The following is an 18962-nucleotide window of genomic DNA, read 5'->3' as shown; positions in this document are numbered from 1 at the left end:
AAAACAATTCATGCTTTGAAAGGTTTCTAATGTCCTTGTAGTGGATGAACAACAGAACAGGTTAATGGGGAAATTTTCTAGGCTGAATTGTTTTGAAATGGAAGAGAAGGGAGGCAGAACATTCTCGACTTTCCTGGGCATGTTTGTCAATGTACAAATAGTTTCAGTTGCTTCAAAGAGGATCAGTAAATGGGATTATTGAAAAACAGGAAAAATGTGTTTGATATTGCTTTTCCTTGCTCAGTTAAACTTTATTTCATTCTGTTTGCATTTACTTCTCAAATTTAGAATCAGCTTCCAAATATACTTGCTCTTAAACAAAAGCAAGGCTGAAAAGCAGGAGAAGCTCTCTTAAGAGCGGTTTCCTTTTTGAACACTTCTCTGGGAAAAGAAGCCTTTCAAGTTGAATCTTTTCCTGTTGCTTTTGTTTGTCAGTTAGTGGCTGAAAAGTAAAACTCCTGATACTGTTAACTTTGGGTAAAACTTAGGCATTATTTTTCAGATAAGGGGGAAAAAACCCAAATAAGTTGTTCTTCTGCGTAGTGTTGTGCACTTTTGTGTTGCAAAATGTTTATTTTCTCTTCTAGCATGGATTGAAATTGCAGTGTAGGCAGAGAGGTGTCAAGATTGATTTAACAATTTGGTGCTGTGCATGTTCTCCTTTATGCTCAAGTTTTTACCCTTCTTCTACCAGGGTGCCCTCTTGACACTGGTGTTTTTAGCAGGAATTATTTGTCTCCAGTTAGCAGCTGAGATACATCTTCTGTGCTGTATAAATACATCACTGGAATTACCTGTTAGCCAATATATGGGATTATCTGTAGTGTGGAGTTGTCCTTTTCTAGAACTTGAAGACTTAAGCAAAGTTGAGGAAATGTCCTGGCTGGTGCTTTTGCCCTTGTTTTTATCACAGGTTTGTTAGAACACACATTTCTTGATCTCTTTTTATCCTTGACTGTATTATTGGTGCCGAGAAACCTTCTATCAGGGTGGTCAGGAGGCTTTCTGAGCCCTTCGGTCTGACAGAGGTCTGCTTGCTGTAGCACATTGCTGTTTTGTAATGTGCCCAAAGCATCACTAGTCCAACAAGATTCTGTGGGATTCTTACAGACAGTGTTCTAGAAAATCTTGTTATCTTCCAATTGATCAAGCCAAGTGTAGTGGATTTTGCTTGGAGGGCAGGAGTTGAGAGTCTGTGGATTGTGGATGTCTCTTTTGAGATTGTGTGCAGAGTGACTGTTCTGTGGGAAACAGCTGAAGTTTTGAAATGAATTTTACTGCTGGCACTCAGTAGTAAAAAATAAATGCTTTCTTTTATTCACTTTTCTAACAATGTCCAGCTGGGCATGGAAACTTACCCAGTATTCATATTTTTATAATTAAATGGTTGCTTTGTGCTGCTCACCTGGTGCCTTGAAACTCTTCTGGGGCTGAGAAGAAAGAAAGAAACTTTTCCTAGGAAAGAAAGAAACTTTTCCTAGCAGTGGCTGGACTAAGTTGAAGTGATGGGAGAGTGCATGAAATCAAACCAAATCCAGTCCTCTGTGCACAGTTGTTGGGGATTTTTTTTTTGTTGGAATGTTGTTTTGAAAAAGTGGTAGGCAAAGACTGACTGACTGCAAGAGCACAGCTTTGCAGCACAAGGGTCTTAGTCACTTGCTTTTTATAGCTTTTCTCTTAGGGAGCCATCTGTATGTACTACAATTACATTTCCAGATCCCTCAAAGATGTTTTCTTGTTTTACTGCTAGGTGTTGGAATCAGCTATTAGTGGTTGTGCAAAGCAGAGGTTTGTGCAAACAGTAAGTAAGCTGGTGGATTCATCGGGAACTATATTGTGTATGGAAATAATGTAATTCAGAGTGGCAGTAAAACTGGGAATAAAAGTTTGCACTTGCAAGCAGATGAGCATTTTATATGATGTAGGTGATACTGTTCATACTGTTGGCTAAGCTGAAATTATATGAGAAGAGGCTCTGTCATAGTGAACTGGAAATCTTCCAGTGTAGTTCTGTTTTTTCAATGCATTTATTCTTAAAGCAAGTTTAATCCTCAAATTAAATTGCAGTTATAGTGTTGCATTTGTATCTTCAGCGCAAGTCCAGCAAAGGTGTCGGCAGCAAAGCCATCCCAGGCTGCCATGTCACATTAAACAGATGTGATCTGAAGGGGCATCTTAACAGAAATGAAGAGGATTTTGTCTGCATGTTTAGTCAAGCCCCCAACAACTTGTTTGAGAATGACAAATAATAGAGGTGCTTTTGCTGCTACCAAAAGGTGGAACTTTTGCCTAGGAACAAACCCCTCAGGAAAACAGCACTGTGACCATTTGTTGCTGCCTGTTTGTTCCTTGTTGCTTGTGTTTGAAAAGAAATTACTTTGCCCCTGTGAAGTGTGCTATTGCAGAAAGGACATTATTATGTCAATTATTATTTATTATTTATTAATATAACATATTATTATGTCAATCCCTGCATATTTTACTTTTATTGGAAATTAGAAAGATAAAAGTATAGATACTAAAGCATGGGTTACTACTGACATAATTAAAAATATAGCTTGATTTGGTAAATAGTCTTGTTTAATCTACATGCAGTAACCTCTAGAATTAGTAAGAAGCAACACACTGCAAAGCAAAATGAGGAGCTGAATTACCTTCTGGAAAAGAATTTTTCAAAGCTCTGCTCAGCAGACCTCCAGTGTCTCTGGAAGCTGCACTCAGTGGTTTGAGAAATAGAACTATTTCTAATACATAATCTGAATTTTTTAGTTCTGGGCAGTTATTGTTACACACAGGAAATGTTGATATTGGGTAAAAATACTCCATTTGAGACATTTCCCTGTCTTGCAATAACTACAAAGTGCAAAGCGATGAGGAATTTTTGTCAGTATTCACAGAACATGTATCTTGTAATTTGGCTTTGTGCATCTGGATTGCTGATAGCAATTGGGCATGGGTATTAGAAAATAATTTTGATACCTGCCTATTTAGCATTTGGTGTTTTTTCCTCCTACATCTCTTTGAAAAACCAGGTTTTGCATAGGTGTGACTTTTGAGGTTCTGCTTTTGTTTAGGTTGACAGAGTACTGCTGGCCTCTGTACATCTTGGTGCACCTTTGTTAAGTGAAGTGTTTGTAGGCTGTCAACTCTTGTTAAACCTACCACAGCCCTTCTGCTGTCTGCTTCTCTCCTGCATTGCCCCACACTCGGTGTTGTAGCTGTTGGAAGTTGATTTATTTCATGTATTAACACATGCCATACATTTGGGCATTTGCTGTAGAGAATTTATAACTCTGAATTAGATATGATCAGGGGAGAAGTGTGATAAGTTGTACAAGCACGTCGTATCAGGGCCAGGATTTTGGATATGTGAACTTGGCTTCTGGCATGTTACTAAATTTCACTGACTCACTTCCTACCTTTTCAACATATGTTTTCTTCATATATGTGGTAGCAGTTTCTTTGTAAAAGGTTTTGAACATCTTATTGTGGGAGACTCTAGAAGGAGAACCAGGAATGAGCATTTGGTGCAGGGAAGAGGCAATAAAGGTATTGAAAAAGTTGCTAGGAAAAGTTCTCTGTACATTTGCATTTTGGGGGTGTGTTCACCATTTGCTTGATGCCCAGTCTTTTCTGTACTGGTTGGTTTGGTTGTTTTTGGTTTTTTGTTTGTTTTTTTTGTTTTTTGTTTGTTTGTTTGTTTTTTTAAGTAGAAGGAGAGCAAGGTTAGATTGTTTGGCTCAAGTTTTTCTGTAAAGCTGGTGGTGTTCACATGCCTGCCTCTCTGTCCAGACTACTTCAGTCTTCTCACTCCTCCCTCATCCTCCACTTGTGTTTGCTTCTCTGCAACATGAAGAGAACAAATCTCTGACATTTGAATCTTCTATGAAATCTCTGAGAGCAAATCTCCTATGAAACAACCTGGGATGTGGCAGCTTGTGTAGCTGGGGTAGAAGATTTTGGGATTCCCTCTCTATAACCTACAAGCAGAGCTAGGAGCTGAGACTGCTTTCCCAAAAGGAAATGCTGAGCTTTCAGAGTATCCTGCTGCGTTGACAAGCAAACCTGTTTGTGTTTCCTGGCTCTGCACTCTTGATGTTCTCAGCTGTTCAATCAATTGTGTAGGCAATGTAATTGCCCATTTGTTACCAGGGAAAAAGACTAGCTCAGATTGTTTCTGTTTGCAGTATCAAGTGCCTGAATCAGATGTTACAGCTTTACTGCTTGCAACTGAAATAAGTGAGCACTTGTGTATCACTTTCCTAATGACACTTAATGTATTCTGGTTTTTTGTGGGTGTGGTGTTATTTTTCAAAATTTTAGTAGAGCAGTGGCTTCAGAAAAAGAACATGAAAACTCATGGTGGAGATGCACCTAAATAGTCTGAAGCTCAGGTAGAGGGGTTTGGGATGAATAAGATTGGCACAGCGGGGGGAAGAAGACAGAACAGTTCTAGCTGCCCTCAGGGGCTGGAAGCTGCTAACCCTGGGCAGCAGAACAGACCTGGAAAATGACCCATTTGCGGTTTTGCTTCCAGACCTTTTTCCCTCACCCTGCCTTGATGCAAAACATGCTTCCTTTGCCCTTATACCTCTTCTTACACCTGATTTATATGCCGGAATGAGATGACTTTTATGTCTTTGCATTGTCAAACACCTAAGAGAAATGATGAGTGTAATGATAGAGGATGTCAAATTAAGGTTTAGGGCTTTTTCCCAATTATTTTATTTTACACTTTTCTACTGTGCATGTTTGCATTTTAAGCCCATAATGTTTATATATTCTACTACAGCACAAGTTACATAATTTTTAGAAGGTTTTGCAAATAGAAACTGTCTTGAGTCAAGGGCGCTGCAGTGGAGAGGACTGAGCTAGAGATGGGGTGGTGTTGATGAGAACAAGGCTGGATAGGAAAAGCAAAAGGACATGTAGCACTTACTGTAGCTCAGAAGCAAAGGCAGGGAAGAGATCCTTGGAAAGGTGTGTACAGCAGAATTTCTCAGTCTTTCTGCAAAGTCTTTGGGGATCAAGGAGAGCAGAGAAAAAGTGTGGTGAAAAAAATTCCACTAGAGTAGAAAGATGAGAAAGGATGGTATCTATGTGAGATGAGTGTACCAAAGTGACTGTGAATGGAGATGTCTTGTTACTTCAACTCTAGGCTTTTTGAATGTGTGTTTGGTAGTGGTGGGGTATTTACCTTAGTGGTCTTTGTATGGGGAAAAAAGGGTACTAGGAAATGAGCTAGATCTCACAGAAATATAAAGGTTACACTTCCAAAAACTTTTATTGAAGAATTTTACAAAGTGACTGGTATGTTAAAGTTTTTATCCTTTAAAATATATCTGCTCCACGGGAAGTATTTTCTTTAGGCATCAGGACCTGAGTTTGAAGAGTCTCAGTGTGCATTTGAAAAGAGTTATTTTGTCTAGGCTTGAGGGGAGTTGTTCAAAAGTTGGAGCAGGGGAAATAGGGCATAATTCGTCCTCCTTTGTGTGTTTTCCAGAATATCAATTTCTGTGGACAAGAGGAGAGGGACTTCAGTCTTAAGGGACTCTTGCTCCAAGCTGATTGGCAGTGCATACAATTGCACTGCCAGAAAGCAATAAAATAAATACCTAGAGCAACAGTAACAGAAAGCAGATGTCTTGCTTTAACAATTAAAGAACTGGAAAAGATAGTAAGAAACTCGTGGCAATTGACTCTGCATTGTGAGGAGTGTATAGATCTTGCTTTCTTGTTAGACAAAATGGAACCCCCCATACTGGTTAAAACAAAATATACATTAACAGCCTCAGTGTCTTGCTCTGAAAACTGGGGTCATGTGTGCTTAATTTTTCATTAGAAAACATCATGCAAAGGATCCTGCAAGATGTGGCAGGCAGTTTTTCTCATTGTGTTCTCAGATCTGTTTTTCCCCTTTGGATAAGTCTATAAAAATCAGTCAAGTCCCTGATTTAAGTAAGAAAAATTTGTGGAAACTGGGAATTTCTTTTTTTTAAAATTCCACATGTGTGGGTTTTGTGTCGGGAGGGAAAAGATTTTACCAAGACAGTTATCTGTGAAATATAGTTTGATGTTTTTTAGAGACTGAACATAAAATGGAAATAGGTTTGACATCTTGTATTCTATGTCTGAATGTCGCCATGAACTAAAATGGTAATTAGTCACCTATGCAGCATCTTCATCAGCACCTTCATTCACTGACTGTAGTACGTGGAGTTTTCTTGCTGCTGATCTCAAGGCAAACAAGAAATGGGCTTTAGAGGAAAGCATTTTTTGTAAGCATTAGCATAGATGTGTATATATAGGTGTGCTTTGAGCAGTTTGCCTCTCCTTTCATCAGCACACTTTTTTAGCCACTTGAAAATGAAATGCTTTAACAATTTATGTTGAGAATGGAAAAGTCATTGAAACTGGGGCATATGGAAAAAGAAATAAGAGCAGACTTCTGGTACTTCCCTTCCATGTGATACTGGTCCAGGTGAAAGCTGTAGAGTTGAGAGGATGTCCTGTCTGTTCTGATTGAGAGAATGCTAAGTGACATTTTAAGGAGAGTGCACATCACTGGCTTGGAGGAGAGAAGAAAACTGTGTGAAACTTCATTTTGATTGCTGCTTTGGTGCTCTTTCTCTGAGCTACTTAAAAACAAGTGACAAAACCAACAAATAAATCCTTTTTTGACACTGACAAAAGCAGACACACACATGAAGCTCATTTTTTGCTCTGTCTTCAAAAAGCAAAATGACGTATTTGACATAAAATACTTCAAATAAGCAGTGAGAATTACAGCTAGAATAACTTTGAGTCTGAGCACAGACTACTGCAGAGGAAGTTCTTTGGGAAAAATTGTCCATTTGGGGTTTTGGAGTTCATTTAGGAGCTTGTCAGCACTGCTTTATACATATACAAAGCTCAGGAGCCATGTGTTTTCTTGACTGTATTTCAGTCAGGAAATTGTGAAATGCTGTACTTCATGTTGTCCTGATCACCGCTGTGCTGTTGGTAAAATACTGTAGCTCGTGTTCTATTCTGTGCTGCTTGAGTAACAGCAGGAAGTCTTGCTCAGTGAATAACCTACAGCATACTGGTGTGGAGGAAACACAGAAGTGCCCGTGGGAATCCTGGTAGTCTCCATGCTAACACCATGCACAAAATTTTCTTGTGGCACCTCAAAGGAAGGGCAGGTGGGAGTTTTTCACACTTCCAAAATACAGGACTTAAACACGCAGCCCCCTGCTCCCCTGACCCAACAAAGCAGAAAAGCTCTAGCCAGAAAGCTCTGGTTCTGAACTTCAGCACTTTTGGCAGGGTTTGGCTGGTCACAGAGAAGGTGAAATTAGGTGCCTGAACAAGACTTCCACCTCTCACAAGTGTTTAATGTAACCACACTTGAAGGTACATTAGTTTATGCGTGTGGCACATTAACCAGCCTCTTACTGCTTGGCCTGCTGCTGTTGTCCTTTCGGTTGAAAACTGGTGCCAAGTTATTTAAGAATGTCAGCTGAGATGAAAAATTCCCTATGTTTAGTAATTGCTGGTCACTCTATGATTAAGTGCCTCTCAAAGATTTTCTGAGCTTTTTGCTAGTGTTTTTTGTTAGTGTTTTCCCCAATAGCCTTTAAATGCAATGCTGTGCTGTGTGATGCTGCATCCCTACCAAAAAAGAATAATTTTCCTCCATGCAGGCAAGATTGAGAATAAAATATGTACAGCTCAAAATTCTCAATTCACTTCGGAAATCAGCATGTGAATTTCACAAGCAGAGTAACAGCACAAATACTGCTACACCTTCTATTTTTAAATACATTTAATTGTTATAGAAGAGAAATATGAAAATATTTGGGTTTTGTTTGTGAGTAGAAAACTTACGGCTGGGAAAATACTGCTATGCAAGTTGGTTTTTTTTTTTTTTGGTTTTTTTTTTTTTTTTTTTTTAGGCTAATGCTCCAGAGAAATGTTTTAATATTCTCCTGAAAATTTTTTTATAAAAAAGGAAATCAAGATTTTACATGCTCTGCAGCAGTAACCATTTATAGTTTGGCCAGATGGTCTTATTAGATGTCTGTGGAGAATTGAGGCTTTTTCTCTGTAAAGCATTTTGTTGATAATGAGGTAAACTTCCACCTTTTTATTGCTCATTGGTATTGCTTCCAAATAATTTTAGGCTGTGCAGGAGTTTCTTTCATAATTGTCAAGAAAATCCAAAGTTAATCCTGGTGAGAGGTGTAAGCCTTCTCATGAACATCTGTTTTCTGCCAGTGCGGGGTATGGAGAGCAGTCTGTGTGCTTTATCCCGTAGCAGGCTGTGTTTGAGCAAAGGTGAGCCTTTCCTAGGCCATTGCTGTAGGGGCTTTGGTCGGTGGTCTGTCTACCTCTGTGTTTTGTCTCAAGTAGTGCAAGTAAAGTTCCTCCAAGTCAAGAGGCAATTAACCAACAAAACATGCATGCAGCAATCGTCTCCTGATTTCAGTCTCCCAATGAGTATAAGTGTAAAAACTTTCTGAGCCAGAAGCTGCATCAGAATCACATTTCAATAGCTATGGGCCAAATGTTAATTATCTATTTTTTTTTTTCTGAATGCCATTAAGCTTTTGATTTCCACAGCATCCTGTGATAGAGTTTGTGATTCCATTCGGAATCTTTTTTCTCCTAATGGATCTTGCTCGTTGTTCCTCATCTGCTCTTCTTCATCTTCTCAAATAAATCATTTCTAGTTTAGGGTATGGAGAGGACTGAGCGGATGAGAGAGGGCATGTAATTCTTTTATCCTTTTGAAAACTCTGAAACCTGAGTTTTCTGGGTTTTTTCTTGACAGAAGCTGGACAACCTTGTTTTTTAGGTGCTTCAGTTTAGCACAGTACGATCTGATCACGCAGTCTGTAAATGGGGATGAGCTCGGCCTGGCTTGAGACCTGTGTAGTTTACTCTAAGTCACCTTTTGCAACTCATGAGGTAATCTTATCCTTAAGTCTCAAGTTCTGGTGAAGGATCAGGATGCTTGACTGGATTAAATTTATGTAAAGTCAGTGAAGCCAGGCCAGACCTGCAGCTGATACATATGAATGTAAAGTTGCATTCATATGCACTGGTCAAATACTTCCATTCTAGTTTTCCATGCTTGTTCTGTCTGAAACCATATTAACCTGTTCACAGAACAATGTTTTGTGCCCCTTTACAGATAACAATTTGCCACTTCCAAATGTAATTTATGGATTTTTATAATATGTAGCTTCCCTCCTCCTCATTCCTCTTTCTTCAACTGTGACGCCTTCAGCTCTGTAAGAAAGAAAGAAAGGAGTCTGTTACTGCAAAAGAGAGCTGCATTTGTCTGAGAGAGATTTCGAAACTTGAACAGCTTTATCTCAAGTTTCAAATAATGACTGCAGTCAGAAAGATTACACACAATTTTTGGCAAGCTTTATAAACATAAAAAAGGCAGTCTTGATACAGGTAAGATGACCTTTTTTGGCTTTTTTTGTGGTGTATCACAAGAAGCTGTACTGACTTTCTCAAATCCACATATTGTACTTTATAAATAATGAAGTCTGAAATAAGACTTTCTTGACCAGCAGTCCTGCTTTCCATCTAAGTAAATTTCCATTTATCTTTTTTAAATTGCAGCCAAGCCTGCAAGTTTCATTTGAAGAATGTTGACTGTTGTTTAAATTTACAGTCGTGACTATTCAAGTCAAAAAGGAAAAGTTTAATTCCCAGTATACATGGTCCTTTGGGTTGCTGGCACAGAACAATTGGAGAAGAAAGTTACAGAAATGCAGGGGATGTTTGGGAACTTCAGGGCATCATAGGAAGTATATTCTGCTTGATAATGGGTTGTGCTTTACAGATATCCTTTGTAATAGAAAGCTGAAATTGCCCCTTCAAAAAAAGTGCATCTAAGGAAGGAGTCTTTGTTTGAAACTCTTGAAATCATTTCTGGGAAGGGTTTTAAAGTTTATATTCCTGCCTCCACCCACTTTTCAACAGAAAAACACTTTTGTTCTGTTTGCAAAAGAGAAATTATTAGGATTCTTCACTGTTTACGCAGATCTAAAAAGAAAGGGTATTTATGTGCCAAAATAAGTCTGTACGCTGCAGTGTGGAGAAGTGAAAAAGAAAGCCAGTTTTATGTTTGAGCAACATTTTATTATATGCCCTGAAACTACAGTGAAAATAGTTTTCTTTGTAGTTGGCACTTTCAAAATCAAATATGCAAGTTGGACAGATGGACATTTAGACGTGTGCTCAGACATCTACTAAATGCTTTTTAAACATTTTATGTGATTGATACTGTATCATGCCAAATACACAGTAATCATGTTGGGAGATGGAGTGCTTATTCTGCCTGTTTTGCTTGTTTCACTGATCATTAGTGTAGCTTTTGTATGGAATCCCTGTAGATTTGGAGGGAAATGATGCATTTGAAATTATTCAGTGGAATGGAGGACACAGGGATATAACAAAATCAAAGATTGCGTTCTCTTTTTCACCATGGGGGAAAGACTGTCTCTTGAATTTGGTGCTTTTGAACCCCTTGGAGGAGAAAGGGAATGGGACTTCCCTTATGAAACAGTATGAGTAAAGTTATCAAATGTTAGCTGCAGAGCTTTTAAAAATTCTTAGTCTTTCAGACCGGTATTATTTTTATTATTTTTTCCCCCTCAGAAATTATGGGTTAGTTTATGTGAACAGCATTGCTAAAACTGATAATAATGTGTAATTAAGATTTTTTAAAAAAATCTCTTTCTCACTGGGAGAATCCTGCCAGGGCAATTGCTTTGTACAGGCAGTGGTGATGCAATAGTCAAATAGCAAACAAAAGTGTTGTTTGAGTGTGGAGTTTGCTTTGAGTCCTACAAACTCAAAAAGAACCTTTCTTGCTTGGTACCGATAAAGTGACACCTATTGCATCTACTGTTCCTTTGTGGGACATCCCTGAGTTGTGCAAGTTTTAAATTCTTCAACTTAAAGTTTTGTAAATTGTAAATTGTAAAATAAACCAGATACGTATTGTAAAACTCTCACTGAGTGCCCCTCAGTCCTGATAAAATTATTATCCAGCAGAGGAGTCAATATGTATCTTGAAAGAAAAACAACAGACAAAAACCACCACAAATTTCTAATTCCTGCTCTTTTTTTTTTTCATTTTCCTTTAGTTCCTTGGCATAGCATTTCTTGGGATTGGATTGTGGGCATGGAATGAAAAGGTAAGTTGAATATAGCACCAAACTTTGTTTTTCCTCTTTATCTCTCTTTTTCTGATGAAATACTGAAACAGTAATATGTTGCATATTTTGTGTTCACACACAGTTTCTACTGAAGTAAAATCAAGCCTCTCTGTCAAATAAAACCTTAGCTTGGGTCACTTAGAGGAACATCGTTGGAATCTTCCCAAGAATACCTTGGCAAGAAATGGTGGCTGACACTTGCCCATAAAATCACCATTTCAATCCTTGCACGCTCAGACTGCAGCTCAGATACCAGAACACCCTGCTGGGGCAGTATGGGCAGGGTGTCCCCAGGAATGAAGGGGGAGCCTACATGTCTTAGAAGGCAGCTTCCTGAAATTACCCAACCAGGCTTTGCTTTAACATAGCATGTTAATTGCTGTTCCTCTTAAGAAAACAAACCCAAAAAACTGAAAATCAAGATGAGCCCTGAAAACCAAGGCAAACCTGAGGCAGAATAACTGTTGCTTTTTATTGTGCAAGTTAAACTGGCCACTAGAACATCCTTTGTTGCAAGACTCTAAAATCAGCTTTGAAATGGAAGTGTGTGAGGGGTGACTGGGCAGGGAAAGAGAAAACATTTCTGAACCAGAGCCTAATTTTTATTTTGCTTGCTGTAGAAATTGGGAAGAAGATAAATTGTCAAGGCATAATTTACAAAACAAGTCAGTATGTCTTGGGTTACTGGATGAAGAGTCTGGTTTTCTAAAAAGACAACAGCTGAAATTAAAGCCAGTGTTTCTTTTTCTTTGTTGAAAAGATTGAAAATAATAAAATCTGTCTGTTAACAATGATGCTGTATTGTTCAGTTACATAATTGTTTTTTCTTTTAATGGAAAATACTGAGTAAGTTATAAATTGATCTTCACTTAAGGCATAGTAACTGGTGCTTGCAGCAGAACAAATAACACATTTGGAAGCTCTGGAGTTCTGGCTCTAAAAAATTATGAGTTGTTGACTTATATTCTAATTGCTCTGTGTGCCTTGGATATAGATCATTACAAACAGCAATGAGATATTAACTAATGCACACTGTATACACCTATATATGTATGTGCATATTTATATACCATATGATTCTGATTTTGGATAGCTCAGATAGGCTTAGAAAGAGGTGCTGTGACTTTTATTCAGCAAAGATGTAAAAACATATTTTATTTAATACTCTGAACATACTCTCAGAGGTTGTAGCTATGTCTAAGCCTTAGAAAACTGCATTGTTTAGGAGTGGCTTTACACAAGACATTTGAACGTTGTTGTATCATTACAGTAATGATACAGAAACAAATGATTCCTCTTTAGTGTGAATGAGCAGATAAAGGGAAAACAGCTATAGTTTTTATAGTGTTTTAGTCTTTGATGTCTAAAGTATGCCAGTCTTAACAGCTAGAAGGCGTTCTGGTGGAATCCTGGTTTGTTAGGATTTACATATTTTCTGTATGGGAAAGCTTGTACCCTTTCCTAGGGAAAATGTGTTCAATTCATAATTGTTAATAGCCAGAAGCCAAAGCTCTTGTTTTTACTTGAGATTTGGATGTCTGTTATCAAGTCATCTTAAACCACTTTTAATCAGATTCTCAAAGTAGGAGAAAATGCCATGTTGTTTTAAGATGAGCAAATAAGACCACCACAGCTTAATATGCATTGACTCAGGCTCCATATGTAGTAGGTTTTTAGATTTTAAAAAAAAAAATAACAAGTAAAATAAAATACTGGGTTTTTTATAAAAAAAAATCATGGGTTTTTCCTTGAAAAATTATCATATTTCCCCAACTTCTTTAGCTGTTTTATATTGCAGTGCTTAGTATGGAGTGTTTTAATTAATGGTTGTAACAATCAAAATGCTGTATTAGGTATAGGTGAACTTGTGTCAAACCAGTTTGAGTCCTTATTTCACTCAGCTCTTTAGAGGACAGGCAGTGGCCAAAAGCTGCTGTCAGCAGGATCAAGTTGCAGGTACTCATAGGCTCTGTGTTATTTAGCTCAGAGCAGACCAGTTAGATCCCAGACAGAGTTATTCTTACTGCTCATGAGGAATTGAAGATGGAAGCTAGGGGCTTGAGAGATCCGTAAAATAACTGAAAAGCACTTCTCTAGCTAGGCTGCTGCTTGCCTAAGGCTGGGATGGATACCCCTTTAGCATTATGAGCTGTTGTAATGGTTACACTGTATGACAATGAAGCAGTTTGTTAGAGAAGGACCTGGGGTTCCTGGTGTACACAAAGTCAAACAGTGAGCCAGCACCGTGACCTTGTGACAAACAGGGCGAATGTGTCCTGGGCTGTACTAGGAATGTTGCTAACAAGTTGAGGGAGGGAATTCTTCTCTGTTTCAGCACTGGTGAGGCCACACCTAGGCCAGTTCTGGACTCCCCAGTCCAAGAGGGATGCTGGAGAATTCAGCAAAGGGCTGAATAGGTGATTAAGGTGCTTGAGCTTCTCTCCTATGAGGAAAGGCTGAGAGAGCTAAGATTATTTAGTCTAGAGAAGAGTAGACTCAGGGAATCTTCATGTATGAAAATACCTGTAGGAAGAACTCAGAGAATGGAGCCGGGCTGTTTTCAGTAGTGCCCAGTGACAAAGGCAATGGACACAAAATGAAACACAGGCGGTGTTTTCCCCTGAACATCAGCAAACACATTATTTTTATAATGTGAAGGTGACCAAGTACTGGCATAGTTTGCTCAGAGATGATTTGAATGAAGTCTCTGTCTGGAGATTTTTCCAAAGCAATCACGATATGGTTCTACATGGCCAGATGATGTCAGCTGTTCTGTGAAAATTTGGTGCTGCCCCAGTGAACTTGACTTTATCAAACTTGAACTTGACACTGCTTGTGTAATGTGTAAATTTGTAAGGGTTTTTTGCAGGAGTAGGTCTTCAGGATTCCTACTGTAAACTTCATTTGGTGGTGGGGAGGATTTTGATTAACTTCTGTTTTGCATTGTGCAGCTTTATATTCAGCTGTGTGGTTTTATAGTTTGGCCATCAACTTGTATATACTTTTGTTGCTTCACAGAATCTTTTCAAGCTAAAAAGATAGTGTTCCAGGCCACATTGAAATTGTAGGATGTAAAAAAATAATTCAGACTTCACAGGAGTCCTATTCGCTGCTAGTTAAAACCAGTTTGGGACAGATTTGTGGACTTGGTGCCTAGTTTCTCTTTTTTTTTGCTAAGTTGGCTTGAATTCTCCCCTTTAAACTTTCTTGTGAGAAAGAAAAGCATAATATCCAGTCTTGTGGCCTTCCTTACTGCCTTTGCAGGGAGGCAAAAGAGCTCATTTGTCAAGTAGGCAATAGAATTGGCTTGACAGCCAGTCAGCCAGCCCTAAACAAAAGCTGGGCAATTAGCATTCTGAGCCATGAACCTGAAAGAGAGCTGGGGGTGGGGTGGGGGGCAGTAAACTCTAGGGATGAATAAAGCTATCTATACATGGTGGGACTGTATAGCTCACAGTCTCCCAGTGTTTTGAGGCATGCCAGGCTTGGGCTTGTACCAATAAATAGTTCATCCATGGCAGCCGATTTCCACCCTCCTCCCTGCAACAGTGACATGAACATTGTTAACATACAAAGAGTCTGTGCAAAACCCCAGCAACTTACTCACAGCACTTTTGCTCAGCAGCAGGGGATAATGTTTATATTTCATTGTTTTTCTTAACCACTTCAAGTCATGTCTTCTGTTGACTCTTTAAAAATAAACCAGAATTGTACAAAATGTCTGTTTCCCTCCTTGGTTGTATATATTAGATATTGTGGTCTTAAGGCCATTTGTGCTGTGATACCAGTAGGTGCTTGGGAAAATAAGCTTCCTGGCCACTTGAAGGAGATTTATGTTCAAGAGTAGTGAGCCTAAGTGATGAATTGCTGTTAATGTCTTCTTATAAGATCTTATAATATTGTTGATGGAGAGGGACTTTTTAGGAGGAATGCACTGTGGTTTTGAGGTAAACTCTTAAGTAAGAGGTAGCAAAAGTCAGAGGTAGTAAAGTAGGGAAGAGATCTTTCAAATTTTGTTGATTAGATTTAGTTTATGTATAAAGTTGACTGAAGTGAAGAGGGAGAAGTGGAAGAAGCTGACAATGTGCATGAGTTTGGCTTCTCAGCTTTTCCAGTCAAATCAGCATAATGAGTTGCTTCAGCTCAGAAGACACGTTGTGTGTAGTTTGGAGTGCCAGTATGGTACCTCTGGGTGCCAGCTTTGTATTCTTAGTGAGCAGGAGCTCTAAATCTGAGTCTCAAGTTTTAAGATAGACTTTCACTTGTCTAACGTGATTTAGGTCTGCTTTGGTGTTCTCAGACAAGCTAAACCCTGTACATGGAAACAGTCATAATTTGTCAGATCAAATCTGTCTCTCTTTGCCCTGAAGTGAAGTCTAAAGTTGTTTTCAAGAAAAAATTTGCACTTCTCTTATAGTCCCAGTAAGCAGTGGACACCAGGAAGGAGTGATAGACTAGTCACTCCATAATTGTAGTGCATACATGTCTATCACACAGTTCTTCTAAAAATTCTTGTCAACAAGGAAACTGCACATATCTTATGTTCCTTACAGGCTGAAAAGGATACCCAAAGTCTATATCTTGCCTCTAAGACAGGGCTGTGTGTGGGTTTTGTAGGACTGGAGAAGAGAGGAGGGGATCCACTATTACACTTCATTTGAATCTTAGTGCATAAAGATGCATAGTCTAAACAGGCGGGCTCTTAAATGATGTGCTAGTTCCAATATTTGATAGTCATTAATCCTGAAAAGTCTAAAAATCCGTATCTTGTGTGTATTTATGCCACTTATTCACCCACTGAACTCTACTTTGTTAGGACAAGAAAGCTAGACTAGTTTTCCTCCTCTGTCAGACACTTGAAAAATCAAGTTCTGCTGCTATTACTGCTTGCTGTGGGAAATGCAAAACCAACAAAAATCAAGGAAATAAGATTTGTAAACATCCCCCACCTAGTTTCTTGCTTGCAGAGACAAAATTCTGGAGTAGAATTGATTTGGCATGTTTCAATGAGTATTGTTCTGTTCCCTATGTTGATTCCGATGCACAGCATGCAGGAACTCCATGGTGTTTATGACTAACGAAGCAGAGAGACATTTTTCTGTTTTAAAATCATGCATTTGAAAATACTTTTATTTACCATCACCCCCCAGATGTTACTGTTTGCCAGTGATACTAAGTCCTGCAGACAAGCCTGTGAAAAGGCTAAACCTCTGTTTGCAAAAATGGATGTTTCAGAAGGTCTTGTATTGATGTATCTTTTTCTGGTCTTCTGTATTTCTTGGGTGTATGGTGTGGGGGGGTTTTTGGTTTGTTTTGTTTTTGTTTTTTTCCTCCCAGTAATGAGTTATTGCAGCAGAGAAGTTTTTTTTCCCCATCTTGGAGGAAATGGAAGGTAAAAAATAGCAGCCTTCTCCCATTCTCCTGTAGAGTCCCCTTCTTTTACATGCATCCTGTGGGCCAAATTTCATATATACTTATTGTATCACCTCTTTGTTTCTTAGGCTGATGATTCTCCTAAGTTATCTCTGACTCTTCATGCCTTGAATTTTCATTACTGGGTCAGCTTTTCAAAATTGCTGCTGCCTGGAGTGTTTTCAGTTGGAGCCATTCCCTCTTGTCCTGCAGTTTGCTACTGGGCCTGTTACAGCAGCAGCTGTTTAGCAACAGATCATCTGGAAATGTCACTAGTTTGTTAGTGCACTTGTGACTCCCTTAGGAACCCAGGAAAGCATCAAATTCTGTAGGTGTGACAACACTGGGTTGCTGCTCCAGCTGAGATGTGTGTCTGGCTCTGGGATGAGCCTGTGAGGGCTGCTACTACTAAATGCAGGCAGTGGGGACCAACAGGAGGGGAAGTGGTGCTGAAGATCCAGCTTGCACACTGCAGATTTTGAAAGGTTTGAGTTATTTTCTACCTAGCTCCAGTGTGATCTCATGGACCAAATACCTGCTAGTGGTTGGAGCAAGAGTTGTGTTCCAGGGGCACATCTTCATTTTTAAGTAATCCAGTCTGTGTCCTCTGAGAGTGTTCCTGGTGTGAACTGAAGCACAGCTTGTGTATGATCACTTCAAAAGGACTGCTGGATCTGACCTGAAATATTAATCTAGATGTGCATCCAAGGCAGAAGCTGGAGTCAGGGGTCTGTCTCTGGAAAGTAGTACAAGCTGTTTTGATGATGTTAAAGAGTACAAGATGGAGAAGGGGTGAGGTGTGAACTCTTACTGCTTTTGTATGTAGCTGTTGCTTCCTTATTCTTTATTGATGGGAAAAAGGCAAACCATTGTGCAGCTATAAATGTATCATCAGGATGTAACATCAGATATAACATCAGGAGGGGCATTCACAAGCTCCTTTGTTCAAGACCACCATTTTTCCTTTACCTTGTTCTTCCTTGAGCTATACATGAGATCCTGCTTATAGTGTGGAGGGCTCTGGCCATGAGGAAAACATGGCAGCAGAGGACCTGTCAGGCATCTCTCAGGCTTTTTTCTTACCTGTGCTCACATACCAGGAGGAGAAGACTCCAGTTCTGTAGGAATTTTTGTTGGGCTTGGCTTGGTTGTCTCACATTTCTTGGTGGGTGGAATGCACCCTTGTGTTGAGAAAAGAGCCAAGTCCTAACCATTTCATTTGACTTCCCCTGAATTTGGGGTGGGGTAGAAATGTGGGGTCAGTCTTTCCTCTTCCATCCATGCATCATTGTATCCTAATGACTGAAATACATGTCACAAATAAAGGAACTTTTTCCACAACTTTACTGTCAGTTATTTTAGTTCACTTATGGATGATTTTGTTGTTTCACTACACCAAATAAAGTTTGGCTTGTGTTGGATTAGAATATGAAATAGTGACTCATGGGCTGCTATATACAACAGGCTGTGGAGGGTGGAGGAACAGAGCAAACAGATGAGCTGGAGATCAGCCAGGGAGCATGTCCTGCTGGCTCTCCTTGTGGGACTACAGCAGAGCCCTGGGTTGACACCATAGTGAGAAGTAAATTACTTGAGTACGTAGCTTTGTACAAACAAAGCATTTCATGCCAAATACAGATTACACAAATCCCTAAACTGCTGAGAAAGTGATGTGCGTGTACCTCAAAACTAGCCGTACTTCAAAATGAAAATGCATCTAGAGGAAAAAATTGCTCCTACTTTTAGATGTTAAAGTATCAGAGTACTTGCAATGATTTAACACTTGTGGTTGTAGGGGGCAACTGCAATAGTGTTGCTGAGGAGAAATGCCTTGCATTTGTAGAAAGCATTACTTTAAAGTATTTACAGGTGGTTTGTTTAGGTCTTGCATTGATGTATGAGAGAAGTGGACAGTCACCATCTATTCCATGACTGACTTCTCAGCCTGAGGATTTAGAGCACATTGTGGAGGGTGCAGTGTTAGACTGAGATTACACATCCTCTGCTCAAGCACCTCTGGAATTGTTACCTTCTGCTTTTGGCAGAAGATGGGTTGAAGTCAGAATTGGTCACTACCAGATGCTGGTACCTCTGTGCCAAACTTTTCCCAGGAGTAGCTGTTGCAGGCAAAAAAAATACTTGATATTGTGGTAGTAGTTGTAGTAGGCATTATAGAAACTTGTAGTGAATAGGAAGTTTCCTAGAAGACTGTACATTTAGATCATCTTAACAACATAAAGTGAGATATTATTCCCCAGTTGTTGCCCTGCTGCTTGAAGCAAAATATGCTTTTCTTCAAGGTATTGCACTGCTGCATCTTCAGAG

At 39.2% G+C, this 18962-nt stretch overlaps 1 protein-coding gene across 5 annotated transcripts in view; it reads left to right on the top strand.

The window, feature by feature from the left end:
- Positions 1–18962, top strand: part of TSPAN5 (tetraspanin 5) — a 98851-nt gene that overhangs the window by 63455 nt on the left and 16434 nt on the right. For all 5 annotated transcript variants that reach the window (XM_015623978.1, XM_033513769.1, XM_015623975.1 and 2 more), the window contains exon 2: positions 11154–11204. In XM_015623978.1, the coding sequence (XP_015479464.1) occupies positions 11154–11204 (51 nt within the window). The remainder of the gene's footprint in view (positions 1–11153; positions 11205–18962) is intronic.

This window comes from Parus major, chromosome 4 (genome assembly GCF_001522545.3).
Source record: "Parus major isolate Abel chromosome 4, Parus_major1.1, whole genome shotgun sequence".
Classification (NCBI taxonomy): domain Eukaryota; kingdom Metazoa; phylum Chordata; class Aves; order Passeriformes; family Paridae; genus Parus; species Parus major.
This window is presented reverse-complemented; position numbering and strand designations above follow the sequence as displayed.